The following is a 20,311-nucleotide window of genomic DNA, read 5'->3' as shown; positions in this document are numbered from 1 at the left end:
TGGTGGAGTACAGAAAAGTAAATAGGAAAATATAGTAAAGTCCATGGCTTGCCCTGTCTGTGAGCAAAATTTTAGAAGTTATTTCTGTAATGGTTGGTATTTTTTTCTTATGCTTTCTTCAGAAAGCTGTTTGGACATTTTAAGTATGAAACTGTATTTGCTCCTTGAAAACAAAACATGGTATTAAGCATGCAGAGTTTGAAACTGAATGAAAGAGCCTGAAATATAGCCATTATTCTTCAGAATTTACCTTGCTGCAGACAGGGGTAAAAAAGGATGTTATTAAAATTGTTTATCTATGGTATTTTTTAAAATACTTTTTTCTAATCTAGGGTTTCCTCCTTTACTTTAAAGAGCTACTTTTAAAAACTACAAATCATTACATGCAGAATTGCATAAATCAATATTATGTAAAAAAGAAAAATAATCTTTAAACTTGTATAGTGTTTTTCATGATGCTCCAATTCAAAACTGTCACTTTTTGACAGTTTTTACTAAACACCTTATAGATTAATATCTGTACTAGACATGTTTTAGGCAAATTATTATATATCCCAGTTGGGGAATTAATCTGTATACAATCAAAACACCAGTGTGTACCATATACCTAGTTTAATTCCACATGAATCTTCAGGAAAAAATAATTGAAACCTGCAGCCAGCCTGTAACAGGCTGGCTTCTTTTATTAGAAGAATCATTCATTCTTAGTTACATACTAAGATTTCAAGAAACTAGTACTCATCATACAGCCAAAACACAATTTCATGCTTAATTTTGTTAGAATCTTTACTGAAAAGAGTTTAAATTATTCTGTACAATATTCTTTAAAGTACTTAATTGGTATTTTTCTTTTAATATCCTGACATCAATGGAAAAGCGAAAGACCAAATTTTAGTTGTGAAGGATGGAACAGTACCTCTTTCTAGCAATATTTGCTTATCTATGATGATTATTATATTGCAGGATTCCCTGAAGTATGTTACTCAGAATGTTGATAGATGATCCTCAGGAAAAGGTGGGGTTCTGTGATCAAGTAAGTGTTGAGAAACTGGAGGTATAGCTGAGTGGAAAAGTGCTTGCCTAGTAGGTATGAGGTCTTGTATTTGATCTCCTGCACCACAAAAACCAAAATTAAAACAAATAACAAATACGTGTTGAGATGTTGGCTTAGATGAAACTAAACAGGCTCACTTAGTTTCAGGATTTCTTGGAGACTTTACAAAGTTCTAAGTGAGTACTTCTCAAACTTTCTTAAAGTGTAAACAAAACACCAGAAATCTTATTCTCAAGAAAAGTCTAAGGCAGGCTTGAAATTCTTCATTTAGTTCCAAGGTGCTATCAGTGTAGCTGATATGCAGATCACACTTAGAATACCAAGATGCTTAGAGATTTTCAAGAGGAAGCATGCTGTGTAACTTTTCCCAGAGTTATCGACCATAGGCACTTCATTTTGAGATGCAAGAAATGATCCATGGAGCATGCTTCAAAAGATGATGAGCATTTTTCATATATTTGTTGATTAATTTTATATGAAAAAAATGCTCATCATTTTTAAAATATAAAATCAAAACTACTCTTAAGATATCATCTCATTCCAGTCAGAATGGCAGCTATTATGAAGACAAACAACAACAAGTGTTGGCGAGGATGTGAGGGAAAAGGTACACTCATACATTGCTGGTGGGACTGCAAATTGGTGCAGCCAATTTGGAAAGCAGTATGGAGATTCCTTGGATATCTGGGAATGGAACCACCATTTGACTCAGCTATTCCTCTTCTCGGTCTATACCCAAAGGACTTAAAACCAGCATACTACAGGAACACAGCCACATCAATGTTTATAGCAGTACAATTCACAATAGCTAAACTGTGGAGCCAACCTAGATGTCCTTCAGTGAATGAATGGATTAAAAAAAAACAAAAACGTGGCATTTATACCCAATGGAATATTACTCAGCATTCAAAAAGAAGAAAATCATGGCATTTGCAGGTAAATGGATGGAGTTGGAGAAGAAAATGCTAAGTGAAGTCAGCCAATACCCCCCAAAAAAATGCCAAATTTTTTTTTATATAAGGGGGGTGACTCATAGTGGGGTAGGGAGGAAAAGCATGGGAGGATTAGATTAATTCTAGATAGGGAAGAGTGGTGGGAAGGGAAGGGAGGGGATTAGCAAGGATGGTGGAATGTGATGGTCATCATTATACAAAGTATATGTACGAAGACTTGAATTGGGTGTTAACATACCGTATATACAAACAGAAATATGAAAAATTGTGCTATACATGTGTATTAAGAATTGTAATGCAAAAAAAGTATATGTATAATGGCATAAATTGACATGAACATACTTTATATACAGAGATACGAAAAATTGTGCTCTATATGTGTAATAAGGATTGTAATGCATTCCACTGTTGTTATGTATTTAAAAAAATAATAAAATCAATTAAAAAAGAATTTTATATTTTAAATTGAATCTTTAAGGTTACAAATTAATTAATTTGTAATTTAAATAGAAGTCTAATGAAGAACTTCTAGGTTATGATTGGCCAGACTGCCTAGTACCTCTCAAGACACTGAAAAGCCATTTAGCTACTAAAAAGAAAACCATGTAGAAAGAAAATCCAATGTCATGAGCTAAAATGATAGCCACCACTTAAGATTAATGTTATTAAATGCCCAAGTCCTTCATTAAACAATTTTATTTTACTAATTCACGTATCAGTTACCATATTTCTAAATCCCCATGTGCTTTACTAGTGATTTCATTAGTCTTTAATCTTTGTTAACCATAGTATTTGATATAAAAAACTAATAATGAAAGCAAATCTTTTACTTGGAACAGATTGAGGTTTGATATGGTTTACCATAGCTTTAATTGCAAATGATATAAAAGAATAGGGAGATTTTTAGAAATGTAAAATTTTGAACTAAAAAAGCTTAATAAAATTAATATAGGTGGACTTTTCTCCATTTTGGTCCTTCTGCACCACCTCGAATAGTATCCTCATTTACGTATCCCCAATTGAAAACATTTTTGAGCACCTGCCTTCTTTTTCACTAGTTGCACTTATTATAGTTATTTGTTAATTTGCCTTGTCTTACCTCTTAGTATATGAATTGGATTAGAAATTAATGTCTTGTTCATCTTTATACTTTAACACCTAGTTTATAGTGCAGTACATAAGAAGATTGTGAATGCATTAAATAAATGATACCTTTGTAATAAAATTCAATATATAAATTTTAATTTTTTATTCTTATGATATTTTGAATAATATGCTATTTTTTTTGTCTTCATCGTCTCTCTTGGAGATTGTATGGGATAGCATTACTTATTCAAGATGTATCAGGCCATCCTAAATCTTGTTGGTTGAAACAGCAGCAACTGTTTTATTTCTCACCCTTCTAAATTGGTAACAAGATTGCTGTGCTGGTCTTGCCCAGGCTCACTGAGGTGGCTGCAGTCATCTGGCAACTCAGTCAGGATATGACTATCCAGGATGGCTTGTCATATATTCTGAGATTTGGGCTGGAATGAGTGGAATCACTGGACTTCTGTCTCTATGGTGTCTTTAATCCTGATCTCCCTCATAGCAGAGTGAGCTCAGAGTTCCAAAAGAGGAAGCTGCCAGGCTCTTAAGAGCATATTTGCCACATCCTGTGGTCATAGCTTATCACATGAACAGCCCAGATGCAAGGGAGGGTGGTAGGTGCTGCCTCTTTTGAGTGGATCGTCAAAATCACAGTTACCTAGAGTTATTTTATTTCATTCTCTCCCCCTAAGTTAAATAAGGACATTGGTATAATTTTACTTTCATTAGTACCTCATTGCTCTGATTGATAACAGAAGTGGAATTAATTTAGATGTAATCTTCATTTTTCCTGAATTATTTGCTTAGTGCTATTTCTTGGCTCCTAAACCTTACTCTATCGTATGGTAAGATTTCTTTAAAGAGTATGGAAACAAATTCTGATTATTGTTATTGTCCTCAAATGCCATGATTTTGCCTTCATATATGAATCATAATTTTTGGTGGATATTTGGAAGCAATATCTTCTATCTGTATCTGTATCTACTGTAAATTCTTGAAATGTATTGCCAATCCAATTCTCAGTCTTTGTTTCCTCTGTAATAACCTGTACAATCTTTTCTTTATCCTTGGAACCTGGAGATTTCCATGAGTTAGTCTGGTATGTTTCATTCACTTTATTTACTTGTTGTCCCATTTTAAATTAAAGTTTGTTTTTAATACTGGGAAACTCGCATATCATTTCAATACACCTTTTAGTATTCTCCATTTTTTTCTTTTTTTTAATTGGTGAATTTTATTTATTTATTTATTGATATATGATAGCAGAATGCATTACAATTCTTATTACATATATAGAGCACAACTTTTCATATCTCTGGTTGTATACATAGTATATTCACATCAATTTGTGTCTTCATACCTGTACTTTGAATGATAATGACCATTACATTCCACCATCATTAATTACCCCATGCCCTCTTCCTTCCCCTCCTGTCCCTCTGCCCTATCTAGAATTCCTCTATTCCTCCCATGCTCCCTCTCCCTATCCACTATGAATCAGCCTCCTTATATCAAAGAAAACATTCGGCATTTTGGTTTTTTGGGATTGGCTAACTTCATTTAGCATTATCTTCTCTTAACTCCATCCATTTAACTGCAAATGCAAATCCATTTTTCTCTTTTACAAGAACTCAGAATAGGTAAATGTTACTCCTGTGCATAATCTCTAGTCTCCGAACTAGTCCCCACCTCCCGTCCCTCCCTCTCTGTTTCCCTGATAAAATTACTTAAATTACTCTTATGAAATACTCTTTTGAAGAATTCTTTTGCCATTCATCTCCTTGATTGAGATATTTTTACCCTCAACTTTTTTCCACTGTCTGGTTATAACCATTCTTTTTCCTCACAGTTTTGAATGTAAACACTAAGGACATTAGTTCTACCTGTTCCACTTTACTTTCTTCTATTTAAGGAGTTTGGTCCCCCCTGGGCTTCAGTAGGTAGCTGACACCTGCTCTGTCTGAATTTGCTTTCTTTGCCTCTGGAAAGTGCTTAGGCACTTTCAGGGTAGGGGCTCACTACTCTTTCTTTATTATCCTGATTTGGCTCCTAGAATCTGTTATCTACCAGGCTCTGAGCCTGCAGCTCTCCCACCTCCAAAGGTGGTTTCTGTCTCTTATGTGTGATAATCTGCTGTGGTTACTTTACCATGAATCTGCAGCCATTATCTTTCTGATATTTTGGCACACTGATGACTTTTCTAGAGTGACAAATTTTTCTTACCTTAATGAGAAAATGCCTTTTATTTCATTGAGTTGTGAGTTGGAAGAGGTACACCTATCTTGCCTCTTGATCCACTTATTCCCCTCTGAAGAGTTTTAATTCTTACTGTATTGATTACCTTCATTTCTTACTGTATTGATTACCTTCATCAGGTCTTTGTACACCCTTTACCATTCCAGACATAACTCTGGATTTATCATGATTTCCATTTATTTCTTCTCTTTGTTACTCATTATGGCATCTAAACACTATGAAGAATTCCAAATCTTAAAAAAAAAAGAGAGAGAGAGAGGAAAATCCAACCAAACAAAACCTACCTAATTCTATAGTACTTTCCCCAAAGTACTATAGAGTTCCTTGTTTTCTTTCTTTATTCTCCATGAGAAGTATGGCATTTATTTGGACGGAAAGTTGAAAATACCCAAGTGTAATCCATGTTTATCATAATAAAATTTATAAGTTTTTACTAACAAATATGCAGTGTTTTCCTGTTGTCACTGGGGCTGTGTCCATACTTGTAATGCTAGGGAGCACCATTCACATTGCTCAGAACATAATTGTCTACACAGAGCAGTGTTGACACTGGTGTCACAATTAACTTTTTTTTCCCCCAGAAATTATTGAATGGTATAGGATTTGAGGACAAGATTTTTGTACCTTAGGACCCTTTTCATTGAAGTGACTTCCTTCTAGGCATTTATGCATCATAAAATTATACTTAATGTAATTTTAAAACCACAGGTAGTTTAATTCTCTTAAAAGTGGATTATCTCTTGGGCTGGAGTTGTGGCTCAGTGGTAGAGCGCTTGCCTGGCATGTGTGAGGCCCTGGGTTCAATCCTCAGTGCCATGTAAAAATAAATAGATAGATAGATAGATAAAAGATCCATTGACAACTAAAAAAACCATTTTTTAAAAAAGTGGATTATCTCTAGCAGTTAAGCTACTAAATACTATTTTATGCTATTTATACAATTGTAAATATTATTTTTCTATTTATGAATCACACCTAATATTTATTGTAAGTTCTAGATTTAATCTTTTTCCTTTTCCATAAAAAAAAAAAACATCTATGGAAGAGTACATAGGATATAAATACAATTAAGGGAATATTAAGAAGTAGGCAATATCTGTGTAACTACTGCCTATGGCAGGCCATTACTGCAGAAGCTTTTCGTGTACCTTTCTGAGATCACATATCTTGTTTGCTTCACAGAGGTCACCACTACTCATAGCTTCATTTTGCCTATATGTAAACTTTCCATACATGGAATTCCACTCTTTGCATTCTTTTGCAACTTGCTGTTTTTATTCAGCATTATGGTATGAAAGATATTCTTGTTTTATAGAGTTGTGATCAATTCATTTATGGCTATAGGTGAAAAATATTTTACGTAAATATACCACAATACATTTTATCCATCCTGTGTTAATGGGCGCTTAGGTTGTTCATGGTTTATGGCCTTTAGAAAGAATACTGTCATGAATATAATTGTGTATCTCATCAGGTGCATACTTATGGACAAGTATCTTCATTTATTGGATACTGGGTTAGGAGATGCATGTGTCACCACTCTACTAAGTAATGCCAAAATGTACTCCAAAATTGTGGTCCCAGTGACATGCATGTGATAGTCTCCCTTCTCCCCATTCTCTCCAGAATCTGAAATTAAATGTTCTGCTCTTACAGTGGTAGTGGATTGATATCTCATTGCAGTACTGAGTTGCATTTTTCTAATTACTAATAAGGTTGAGCACTTCATTATCAGCTATCCAGCTGTTTCTTTCCTGAATGACCTCATTCACATCTTTTATTGTTGCTCTTGTTTGTTTGCTTTTTATATCTGGATATCTTCTAGTCATCTTTGAATTGTAAAAATAAATTCACAAATCAAAATATTTAACTACTATGCATATATTATTCTAGAATTACTATGTAGTTGGCATATAGCTCCCTTCTCTACAAATTCTTTCCAAAAAAAAAAAAAAGCAATTTTTAGATGAATTGCATGATTAGGTTAGTATTTAACTACCAATCATCCTAAATAGTTGCAGATTTTCATACTGCATCTATTTTCAGGACATCTCAAAAATATAACTGTAAAAACTTTATCTAGTGTTCCTTTTATAATTCTAGACTAAATTCCATATGGTCCTGAAGATATTAAACTTTCAGGCACATTCTTAATTTCCCAGTACTGTACTTCATTATTTTCTTCTGTAATATCTGTTCCCATTTCATTATAAATAATTCAAAGAGAAGCTTATCTTTGCTACATAATGATAATAGTTTTTTTCTGGTTTTCCTTTTAAAATATTTGGTTCATTTAATGTTTATTTAAACTTTTCAATTATCCTATATCATTAGTGTCTGTCTTTAGATTTTAAATTAAATTTAGCTATTTACACTTATTTTTTGCACTTTACTTTTTCTTAATTTGTTCCTAAACTTAGTATTTTATTTTATGAATTTTGAAATTGTGATTCTTACCAATATAACATTTTCCTGAGTATTGTAAATGAAGTTACAAGATGTATTTTATACTCCAGATTACAAACTCAAAAGAGGAAGGGAAAAAATATGTAGAAACCAGCTTTTTTTGCTGAATTAAACAAAATATTCTTAGTATATTTTGTCCAAAAATTTTCAATAAGAAGAGTAGAAGGGAGTAAATAGAGGAAAATAACAGTATTTGGTTGATCTCTTATTTCAGAGATTTAGCACAAAGATGACTTTGTGAATTAGTATCATTTGCAATAAAAGGGATTATGCATATTGAGTATTAAGTTGCCCGTATATTGCATGCATAACCTGCAAAGAGAGACTTCAGTGCACATGAGAGTGTATGTAACCTTTAAGTCTTGAGCATAAAAATTGCCTATTAATCAGTGGTAGTTCAATATAAAGTAGACATAAGTGCAACTGTGGACATGAACACTCACCCTATCATACTAACAGTTACACACAAAAACTTCTTTACTTAAAATTATAATGAAGACACACAAATGTTCAAATCACCTTCCTCCAAAAAGTGTTTGAAGAAGTACAAAAGAATGCAGCCCAAGGATGTGATAAAAAGAGAAGAAGTTTGAGAGCAGAGATATGCATAACCACACATTTAAGAGTTGGTCACAGATTCATCTGAGCTTTCTGCAGCCAAATAAAGAGAGAAACAGAGCCAGTGCTATGATTTCTACCATTTCCTCAGGAAAAGCATAGCTTCCTGCTTTTCAGGTGCCTGTTTACAGAGACAGTATGATGCAGAAGTCAACATTCTGAAGAATCCTGAGGAACATTCACAACAATCAGAATATAGAAGTTGTTTTAGTGCCAGACTCAAAATTTAGAAGCCTCAGAGTTTTCTGTGTCTAACACACTCAGAATCAGCATCCCTTCTGTACTCTTCCTGCTATATAACCATTCACACCTGGAATGAAGAGCTCTTGTGCTGAGGAATGTGCCACATTCAGAGGCAGTCACTTCTTGAATTTCCAACATTTGACCCTTAGATCCAAAAGAAAAGATCTTCCTGAGTTTTCCCTTATGGTTTCTTTAATTTCAATTGAAAGTAATATAATCATTGTAATATAATAATATGTCATAAAGAAAGCAGTTATGTAGGATGATACACATTGTTAAAATAGTCATTCACTTTTAGTCTAGGTTTGGGGATTGTAACTTAAAGAATTTAACTATGTTTATCCATGGCAGTTCTTCAGAGGTTTATAAAATTTACTTCTCTATAGAGACCTTCTCTTTTTGAGTCTGTCCGTCCTATGTCTCCTACCAAGCTTTGAACTCATAAGGAACAGAACCTACATCGTTCATTCATTTCATTGCTATTCTTGTGCCTGGAAATAATGATTACATCCTTTCAACACCCAACTCAATCCTTCTTGAATGGATCCAGTCTCCATTCCTGTGATTGTGCTACTCACAGCTGGAAGTGAATCTATCCCAAGCAGCCTGAGGAGGGTTGTACACTCACTTGTCCTATTCCAATCATCTTAAATACTTCAATCAGCACAGTATAAGATCACCTTGGCTTATGGCAGTTGTTCATTCATTTTTTTCCTTGTACCGCAAGTGCCCACATTCCCCCTTCCACCCCAAGGTCCTGTTGAGCTAACCTAAACACAAGACCCTTTATTTATCCTGATGTTTTTATCATTTGAGACAGCTCATTACTGCAGCATAGCAATATATGTTTTGTGTTTTGATTTTTATCATCTGATAAATTCAGTATTCTTAGTTATTCCAGAATTTCAGCATGTTCTATTACTGCAATGGCTCTCAGCATTCTATGTATTATTATTTATATTATGATTGAAGTTTTGGTTAGAATTGGGTCAAGGTCAGAACTCAAGCATTACATTAAAAACCACCATAAGGTGATATATTTCATTTAGTTATTTGTAGACTTTTGGAGTCAGCAGTTGCCCTTATTTCAGGCCCATTTCTATGTTAATTATAGTATCTTGGGGGCCTTCTAATATGGTACATGCCTCACTGGAGTTTAAACACACTGCATTTCCATGGTTACACTGCCAAAGACAGAAATTAGACCAGCTTAACACGACTTTTCTTTGGTGTGCCTCTTTTTGTTTCTCACAAATCACTCTTGGATAACATCCTTTATAAAAATCTCACCCAAGATCTTGTCTAGCTCTAGAGTTTCTAATGTGAAGAGTCTACCTTCTCTTTTTCTAAATACAGCCATGGCATTTTCTCCTTGATTTTTTTTTTTTTTTTTTTTTTGGCATATCTTCTGTTCTCTGTAGTTTTTTGCAGAGCCCCCCAAAATGTTTTGGCAGTCTTCTTGTAAATTTTCTCAGGTCTCCAGAATGTGATCAGTCATGTCAGGCTTGTTGAAGTCTCTGTGCTCTATACTTATTGCTTCTTTCCTTATAAATGGAAAGAGTAATGATGTCATTCTGTGACTTTAGTCATTATGAATATTCACCTCTGGGCTTAGTAAAAAGTAGATTCAACTGCTCTGTTTAGATTTACTTTATTCCTTCCAAATCATTAAATAATATATGATTAAAGAACTACAGGAAAATAGACAGGAAACCTTAATAGGTTTATAACTTGTCAGCATTGTGGTGTCTCTCCCTGTTCCCTGTTGGTTGTGGTTTTTGGGGACTCTTCCAGGACTAGGTGTGTGTCTCCTCCTCAGTAATGGATGAGTACTGCTGTCCTCACTTTTCACCCAGTGAATGTTTGTAATCATCAGTGATATATTCCAGTCTTCAAGGAATCAGAGGATTCAGGAATCAGAATAAAATATCCCCATCTAAGAAAATATCCTCTTTTCTTGAATTTCTTAACATATAGCAGTTTTCTTTACAAATTTGTACACTCTTTGAACCTCTTTCTATTGATTTTAGTGTTATATCATTTGCATCATGCTCCTTTGCCCTGAACTGTTTCTTATTTTGCTACATCAGCTAGATGATGAGCCATAACTGCCTTTTGCCTGTGTCCCCTATAACCCTGCATTGCACGTGGGCAGAGTGGTACTCAAAAAATGTTCATCTCCTTTCTTCTTGAGTAATCAGTCTCATCAAAGTAAATATTATGAAATTATGTAAAATAACTCTGACATAATTACAAAAACACATTTTTCTGTTTCTTAAATAGTATGGTTCCTCCTATTTGTAGTAAGAATAAATAATTACTTTCCCAAAGATGTTTCTGCTTCTTCTCTCAAATTCTCTTTGTTCACTGAATATTTTTTCTTTTTTTAAATTAATTTTTAAAATTTATTTATGACAGCAGAATGCATGACAATTCATATTACACATATACAGTACAATTTTTTGTATCTCTGATTGTATAAAAGTATATTCACACCAATTTGTGTCTTCATACATGTATTTTGGATAATGATAACCATCACATTCCACCATTATTTCTAACCCCATACCCCCTCCCCTCCCACCCCTCTACCCTATCTAGAGTTCATCTATTCCTCCCATGTTCCCCCTCCCTACCCCACTATGAATCAGCCTCCTTATATCAGAAAAAAACATTCGGCATTTGGTTTTGGGGGATTGGCTAACTTTATTATCTCCTCTGACTCCATCCATTTACCTGCAAATGACATGATTTTATTCTTTTATTGCTGAGTAATATTCCATTGTGTATATGTGCCACATTTTTATCCATTCATCCACTGAATGGCATCTAGTTTGGTTTCACAATTTAGCTATTGTGAATTGTGCTTCTATAAACATTGATGTGGCTGTGTCCCTGTAGTATGCCTTTTTTAAGTCTTTTGAGTATAGACCAAGGAGAGGGATAGCTGGGTCAAATGGTAGTTCCATTCCAAATTTTCCAAGGAATCTCCATACTGCTTTCCATATTTTTTATATATTTATTTTTTAGTTGTAGTTGGACACTTTCCTTTATTTATTTAGTTTTATGTGGTGCTGAGGATCGAACCCAGGGCCTTGCAAGTGCTAGGCAAGTGATTTACCACTGAGCCACAATCCCAGCCCTCACTGAATTTTTTCTTCTCTTTTTTATCATATATTAGTTGCTTCATTATATTATACTTTTGACACTTATAATTTTTGGTTTCTAGCATTATTTGTTTCCCTGTTGCATGGTAACAATTCTGTTCTTTGCAACCATCTGCTGATTTTAAGGTGTGTGATTGTTTTCAGTGGCATAAAACACTTTCCTATCTTTACTTACCTTGAATGCTAATCTAGTATATTTATGTGTGGCATTTGTTTTTTAAAGTAGTAGACCTCATATCTTGTTTTAACAACTGATGAATTACAGGAGGGAATTTTGTTTGGTTGTTATTTTAAGTAAACATACCACATCAACTAAAAACTAAAGATTGACATAAAATTATTCTATTTGTAAGCCCATTTTTATCAGAGAAGAAAGTATGTTTCAGAGGGGTGGTAACTTGTTCTAGGGCTCCTAGGTTTTGATCCTAGACCCACTGACTTCAAACCTGAAGCTCTTCCTGCCATTCCTACATGAGAAAATCCTCCTCTTTGCAGATTGGGGCCCACCTGGGACATGTATTACATAAAACTGGGAGTTAGAGAATTCACTGAATAGAATAGACACAAGAACTCTCCATGAGTCTAGCATCTGGGGGAAATGCACAAATAAGCTCATTAGACCTGTTTTCCATTTTTACACCTATTAACATGGCAAGAATAAAACAACCACTAGTGGAACCTAGAACCAAGATCCTCTCCACCAACCTGGGAGCCAGGGACCTTTGGTGATATGCATATCTTGTCTTTTACTTATAGGCTATGACTTTGAAAATGGATAGCAGGCTGATATTGAAATTTGAGAGTATGGGGGGAAAAATCCCAGATCAAACTAGAATTGAACACTATGGAAATTAGTGATAAAAATTAAAATAGTAGAGTAATTTTTAGAACTATGAAGAAAATTGAGAAAAATATTCATGGCCTCAGATGTCCCTCTAGCAGTATATGGTGTAACAAACACATCTAAACAGATAGCGTCTTCAGGGCATCCTACTACTTGATGTATTTACCTAATGACTGGAATGAAAAAGTGTCATCCTTCATTCATATATTCATTTATTCAGCAAAGATTAATTGAGGATCTATTGCATATGCCAGGCAATAGGCTAATCTCATGGTATGATATAGACTGTGCTCTCATGGAGACAGTTGTAAAGGCTGACATGTAAACAAGTTATTGTAACATTTTTGGCATTTTATATGGGTGTATTTTTCTGCTCTTTTTCAAAATTGCAAAATGCCCATATCAGGTATCACTAAGTCTCCTAGCAAATACACTGCTCTCAGTGAAGTGCTATCTTAGGAAAGATGTTCTATCTCCCACTAAGAACCTACTCTGTCACAAGTTATGGACCTGGAAAACAGGTTATCTTTTCAACACCATCTCCCTAATCATTGTCATCTTTAGATAATCACACTCCTCTAAGGAAACCAAGTTAGCTCTAAGACCCCACCAAAGGTGTCTTTCATTTTGTTTAAATTCTGCATAATTTTATTTATTTATTTTTAAACCTTTGAATTTTAAATTCCTTTTTTGTGCTACATACATAGGCATAAGCCTCTTCTGTAATTAATAAAACATTTTTTCTTCTGTCATTTAATGTTTGTAGATGTCTTACTTTGTGTTACTAGTTCTTTGAAAACTGATTCTACTAGCAACCTAGAGTTGTTATTTAGTTTCTTGATATTCATATTTATTTATTATCTGTTTAAAAAATTAAGACATTTAACCAAATTTTGACAACTTACTATCTGTAATATATTTTTAATAAGCCTTCCTCCCCAACCCTTTTGTGTCATTTTCTACTAAATGTTGTTTAAACATTGTCTAAATACTTTTTATTATTATCATTATTTATTTGATTCTTTTTTGTTTTTGTATCACTAAGCTATACTTTGGCTTTGGATGTTACCTTTCAGAAATCCAAATGCTGTAAGGAACTGTGATCATTGCTATAGAAGTCCACTGTTGTTCTTAGGAACCATCTGTAAATCCTCAGTCCATGCAGGAGTCCAGGAGAAAGTGTTAACCCTTTACCTGCTTGGTTACAGGAGGAATGCCAGCTCCTGAGCAGGCCTCATTGGTGGAGGAGGGGCAACCACAGACCCACCAGGAAGCTGCCTCCACTGGCCCAGGCATGGAACCCGAGACCACAGCCACCACTATTCTAGCTTCCGTGAAGGAGCAGGTACATGCTTTTATTAAAAGTTACAATTATTTCTTCAGTGCCTTTAAAAATTAATCTTTGGATATGTTTTAAATTTGTCTAACGACCTTGACACCTTCACGTTTTCTAATTATAAGGTGTTTACATCCCTGAGTACATTGGGATGACTGGCATGTAGAGCCGCTCCAGGTGCCAGTCAGAATCGGAACATGCAGGATACTTGTGCGTCTGCAAGTAAGGACAATATTGATGGTGATTGGTGTCTCTGTCTCCCCCACATTGCAGAGTATGTGCATGCACGCAAAATTGTGTAAAGCATATTTCATAATGCTGACTTTTCTATCAGGACTCTGGCAATCTGAGGCCTGTCATACTTATCCTTAGATATTTTGAGCATTTTAACATAGGTATTAGGGTTGTCTCTGTGATTTTTGGATAAAAGCTGTATTTGTGTGTTTGTCTGAATCCAAGTATATTCATTTTGTGAGCTAATGTTCTAAAACTTGTCAAGCTGTGGCAATTTGCTTCAATGTCATGTTTATGTCCTCTTTTTTAAGGAACTAATTCTCTGTATCCTTTAAACCCAAGTAACCATGTACATTAGGTCTTATCTGTAGTGCTTAGAGAAATTGGAATTCTGGAATTTAATTGCCTAATATTTAAAATCTTTATAAGGTAAATGTAAATTTAAAGTTCTAGGGATAGTTTTCTTTTCTGCTCCTTCCCTCCAATAAAAAATTAAATGCCCCCCTCCCGTGAAGGTTATTTAGCTGAAATAATATAATATTAATCTTTTTAAAAATGTTATGATTAAATCACTGGGTGCTTTAATCTAAATGTGTATTTTCTGAAATTTTTTTTTAAAGCAGTATCATAGCTCAAATGACTAGTGATGGCTGAGAGTGTAGAAATAATTAATACCTTGCTATTTTACCATTTGCTATGTCTTAAATTAGGAATGTGGTGTAAAAGATTACTCTAAACCTATGACATGCATCTGACATTAGAACTGTTTTTAAGAAAAATCATTTCACAACTTATTCTAACAGTAAAATGTGAAAATGGAAAATGTTTCCATTTTTTGCTGGAATTAAAGTTTTTAAACCTTCCATATTTAAACACAAGAAAAGCACAGTCAGTATGGTTTTCTACTTTCACCAAACTATGGAACGTCTAAGCTTCTGTCACTATTAGGGGAGAGAAAAGGACTTTCCTCCGGTAGTACTCAATAATTGTGAAGAGTTGACGTAGGGCTCTAGATCTGTAAGACGTAAAAGTTCTGATTTATGTGCAGCATATAATATGTTCTGAAGAAACATGATGATAAATTTATCAAAATGCCCAAAACGGACTTAAAACTAGAAACTGTGCAATAAACATAGCAATGGGAATTTGGTATTTGTGCCTTAGACCAGATGCCTGCAAATTGAAGAAAATATGGAAGCCTGTTAGGATTTTTGGCACTAGAATTCCTTGATGGCCTCAGATGACTTTTAAATTTTATCTTTTAGCAGTAAATAGTATCTGAATGAATGTTTTGTTATAGATAGCAAGGATTCCTGTTCCTCAAGGTAGCAAAACATATTGCAAGTATTTGGGTTATTCATTAAAAGACTTGTCATTTATTTCTCAGATAATTTACTTAGTGGAAGGATATACTCTAGTCTTCTTTTCCTGTCCTGAGGAATTTGAGTCCATTAATATGCATTTGCAGTTTTCTTACTTAATTTCTTTTAAAAATTATCAATGCTCATTACCCAGGATTTCATTCATTCCACCAAGAACATCATGTCAGTCTCTTGTTCTGAGAAACACTCCTGATTTTATAGGGCTAACTTCAGCTTCCATCGGATTTTTTTGGCATCAAACAACATATAGTTGGATCAAAACTTCTTAATACTTTCCTGAAATATGCCACTCCTTATCATCTGCTTAATGAGACAGAACACAGAAAAGTAATATATAAGGAAGGTAATTACACTATATTTTATAAAATACTCATCAGAGTGACATTCTTAGGCTATAATTTATACTCAGCTATGATGATTAATGTTGATAATGTTATGTATCAAAAGAGCAATATTCTTGGATGGGGTACATAATTACTGGAAATCCTTACTGTTGTGCCGTGTTCATAGCTGTGGTATGATGGTATCAGCTCTGCAGATCTCAAAGGACAAACCTGGTTTCATAGCAGCACTGTCTCAGGAAGGCTGTTTCACTGGGGTACAGAAACAAGGGATCCTTTCAGGGCAACAAGGCAGATGGACTGGTTTTTTATCCTGGATTCTATGTTCACCTTATAATCTTGAGATGATTTCTTAACTTCTCTGTGCTTAGTAGCCTCATTTATAAAAATGAGAATGGATTTTTTAAAAATCGGGGATGAATAATAGCAGTTATAAAGGATATTTAATCAACATGTAAAATGTCTGTAGTAGCACCAACATCTAATAAGGCCTAATGTTACCATCATCATCATCATCTCTACATAAGAAGAAAAGGTTCTTATTCGGTAGAGCTCATTATTCTACTTTTAGGCATATCTGTCTGGAATTCAGTGAGCTTTCTTTGGGATATTTGTATCAAAAGACCAAAAACACCTTTCTGAACTTTGAACAATGATTGTACTGTGTATTTTACTCATACACAGCATTAAACTTTCAATAATTCACTATACTGGTCTTACAAATTAGAATAGTTTTATGTATATATTATGAGAAGTAGAGAATGTGAAAATAATTTTTTTTTAATATGCCAATTTATTGCAACCTCACACTTAACGTCAAGGCACTTGGTTACAGAATTGCAAAATAAGATCTTTTATCACCTGGCTGGGGATATAGCTTAATTGGTAGAGTGCTTGCCTGGCAGGCACAAGGCCCTGGGTTTCTAATCCCCAGTACCAAGGGACGGGGGAGGTCTTTTAACACTCATCTGAATTTCAAGAGGGGACATCTGGGTTCTTTTTCAAACAGAGTGCATCCAAGCCACTAAGATAGTTCACATGTACTCCTAGGGCAATAAGGCAGGAAATGGCAAACAACAGGTAGCAATTTTTCTATAAGGAGTCTGTTAAACAACTGAAATTGGATTTAGGGTGTCATAAAATATTGATATTTTCTTCCACTGGCCAAGCTTTACCTAGGATCCTCCAGTGCCAGAAAGTGTTCCTGCTTCTTAGCATCATGTTGAAATTCATAGTCTCCTCCTTTTAAGAAGTTATAGCCTTTCACATTGATGTCATTCACTTAGGTACATACCTATGCAGGTACAGAAAGAGTCCTTAGTCTTTGACAGACAGAAATAACCCACTTCTGTTCAAGACTACTTTTTTAATGAAGTCATATTTACCCTAGCCTGTAGTCACATCTCTACTGATCTTCTTTGGCACTTTATACCACTGCTGTGACTTTTTTTTTTTTTTTTAATTTTTTATTGTTGGCTGTTCAAAACATTACATAGTTCTTGATATATCATATTTCACACTTTGATTCAAGTGGGTTATGAGCTCCCATTTTTACCCCACATAAAGATTGCAGAATCACATCAGTTACACATCCATTGATTTACATATTGCCATACTAGTGTCTGTTGTGTTCTGCTGCCTTTCCTATCCTCTTTTAATTGTATGCTTCTTTGGCTTCATATAATTGGCTTCCTAAGGGCAGAGCCATGTTTTACATTATTTTATACCTATTTACAGGTTTCTTCTCTCCTACCATGTTGAATGTATTAGTCCTGCAATAAATGATTGTTCAAGGAGAAAATGGAAGAGTAATACTATCAAATTGCCTTATCTCCAGTTTCTTGTCCCCCCCCCCCCCATTTTAATAATGGAACCTGTAGAGGTGAGGTTGTGGCTCAGTGATCGATCGAGTGCTTGCCTAGCACATATGAGGCCCCAGGTTCAATTCTTAGCGCCACATAAAAAATAAATGAATAAAATAAAGCTATTAAAAATTACCTCAATAAAAATAATAATACTGTAACCTGTAGCCACAACTACAGAAACATTGTCAGCACAAGAGTCTCACAGACAGCACCTAGACAACTCATTACTCAGCTGTACATTCTTGTTTTTAAGACAATTTAAACTTTAGTATATCCACACTAATCCAGAAATTAAATCCAGTCTCTACATAGAGCAAAGTAAAATTTATTTCATATTAGTGCTCAAATAATGGTGTAGATGTTAAATGCTTATCTAGCATCTCTACATATTAGCTGAGTTATGTACAGGAAATAAAAGGAGGCAGTTATCTTAGTGATGTCCCCAGTGTTATGTTTACATTGTGATATGGGTAGCTGCTGAAGAAATGCTAAGGATCACGCTTTAAGAGAAACAAAATGTCCACCCATGGAAAAACAAAGTAATGGGATCCTTGGTCTTGAGGCTAAAATTACAGGAAAGGTCCATTGAACTCCAGCCACCAGTTGGCTGTAATGAGGATCATCACTTGGCAGCTTCTGCAGTTATTTAACTCCCAATAAGAATCCAGGAGTCCATGATGATTACAGATATAGGAAAGGTGGAATGTTTGTTTCTTGATAGTTTTCAGGTATCTAGCAAACTTGATACTCTTGTGCTTAGCTTAACATCTTACATGTAGTAATTAAATATTTCCAAATCTGGTACCCTCAAAGGGCCCCACCTCCTTCTATGAAAACGTTAGACTAAAATAATTAAATCATCCTTGCAATGCGTAGTACATCTTTGACTGGGGAGGAATTATAATTTGGCAAAATATTGGCTACTCATCCAGAGCCTTGCTCCTGCCCCCTGCAGCTGAGTCAGAAACACCAGAGTACTCACTTCACAGGCACAAGGAAGCCGTGGGCCAAGGCTGGGCCAAGGGGTAGAGTACATTGTACTTTTATAACTGATAGTATATGATCTCTTGATTCTAGAATGATCTTTAAAAGAGGACCACATGGCCAATCACAGATGGGATTAACAAGTATATTTCATATTTCTATATAGGGCGCAGGTTGATTTGTGTTCTCTAAATTGGCACTTGTAACGTTTATTAGATTTTTTTCATCTTCTGTCATAAAGTGGCTTGAATGACTGAGATCTATTTGAACATGGCCTTACTCTTCAGGCACTGCCATTTCATTGTTCTCTCACAAACATATTCTCTTATTTTTGGTTCATGATTTAAGAGTCTTGGAATCCATATTTAAGGTTGAGGCCCATCCAGATAGCCTGAAATGATAAGCAAAGAATATAATTTGGTAAACATGCTAAAATTTTGTGTAATTCTCTTACCCTGTTGAGGTCCCACATTTGATTCTGTTTGTGTCTTTTGTTGTCTTTGATGAGTGTAGTATGTTCCTAATTTGTGGGTATCTCAAAGAGGATACCATGTTTTAAAATAATATTTTCTGGCTTTTGTAGAAATTGTAATTCTACCTTCACTGCTGCCATATTGATTTAGTGATATTTAAATATCAAAGAATGAAATGAGAGCCAGAGATCCTTAATTTTTGAAGATTAAAAAAAGAAAATTTGGAGTCCAACTGTGTCCTATTGATATTACTTCATTTTTACATGGATATCTTAGCTTCAGTAATTATACACCCTTCCTGTATGGCAGAATGCCCAGAACTGAACAAATTCCAGTATAATTATTTACTTTATTCCTCTGAAACTGAAACAACTCAACTGTTAGGCACCTGCCTTTGCAACTTCCTTTTATTCTACCCCTAAGTTTATTTACAATGAAATAGTCCTCTCAGCACACCCCAATTATATGCAAAAGACAAATTTTTACTTCATCTGTAAATAAGCATAGTTTTTGGCTTAATTAAAAGCATCATTCTGTAATAGGCCTAAAATGTCTAACATTTCCTGTTATTAACTTAGTTATTGTTTTCTATTGGTAATTAAATTATCCTGGCAGTTGTAATTACTGTGTAACTTATAGTGAAGTCTTCCATGCATGTACTGCAGCATCAAACACAAGGTAAGATTTGATTTTCTTTTAGTGATTTTTGTGGGGTGATCTCATTTTATAGCTTTATTTCCTTAATATTAGAGAAATGAGGTTCAAAATGAGGTCAAATTCTAGCATTTTATGATATTAGTTAGCTCGTTCATATTCAAGAATTCTAAACTTCCATTCTTGACTCTGAAGAGATCAGTCCTCGTAAGTTGCATGTATATGACTGAAATATAACATTTATTTATTTTGTGATAAAGATACAGGGCATCCTGTCCCTCAGCTATATCTCTGAGCTAACAGCAAGCTTGTATATTTTTACATTGGCACAGCAAGCTCGTGTATTTTTACA

The 20,311-nt window shown here is 34.5% G+C and overlaps 1 protein-coding gene across 7 annotated transcripts in view; it reads left to right on the top strand.

The window, feature by feature from the left end:
• Nucleotides 1-20,311, top strand: part of Pkp4 (plakophilin 4) — a 244,136-nt gene that overhangs the window by 70,102 nt on the left and 153,723 nt on the right. For 6 of the 7 annotated variants that reach the window (XM_027938029.3, XM_027938028.3, XM_034635857.2 and 3 more), the window contains exon 2: nt 13,899-14,035. In XM_027938029.3, the coding sequence (XP_027793830.2) occupies nt 13,904-14,035 (132 nt within the window). In that variant the 5' untranslated portion in view covers nt 13,899-13,903. Of the gene's footprint in view, nt 1-13,898; nt 14,036-14,177; nt 14,249-20,311 lie in introns of those variants that run through there. The other variant, XM_071619162.1, reaches the window with a different exon arrangement.

The sequence above is a fragment of the Marmota flaviventris genome, chromosome 11 (assembly GCF_047511675.1).
Source record: "Marmota flaviventris isolate mMarFla1 chromosome 11, mMarFla1.hap1, whole genome shotgun sequence".
In the NCBI taxonomy this organism is placed as follows: domain Eukaryota; kingdom Metazoa; phylum Chordata; class Mammalia; order Rodentia; family Sciuridae; genus Marmota; species Marmota flaviventris.
Note: the sequence above shows the minus strand (reverse complement) of the source record. Positions and strands in the feature narration are given on the sequence as shown.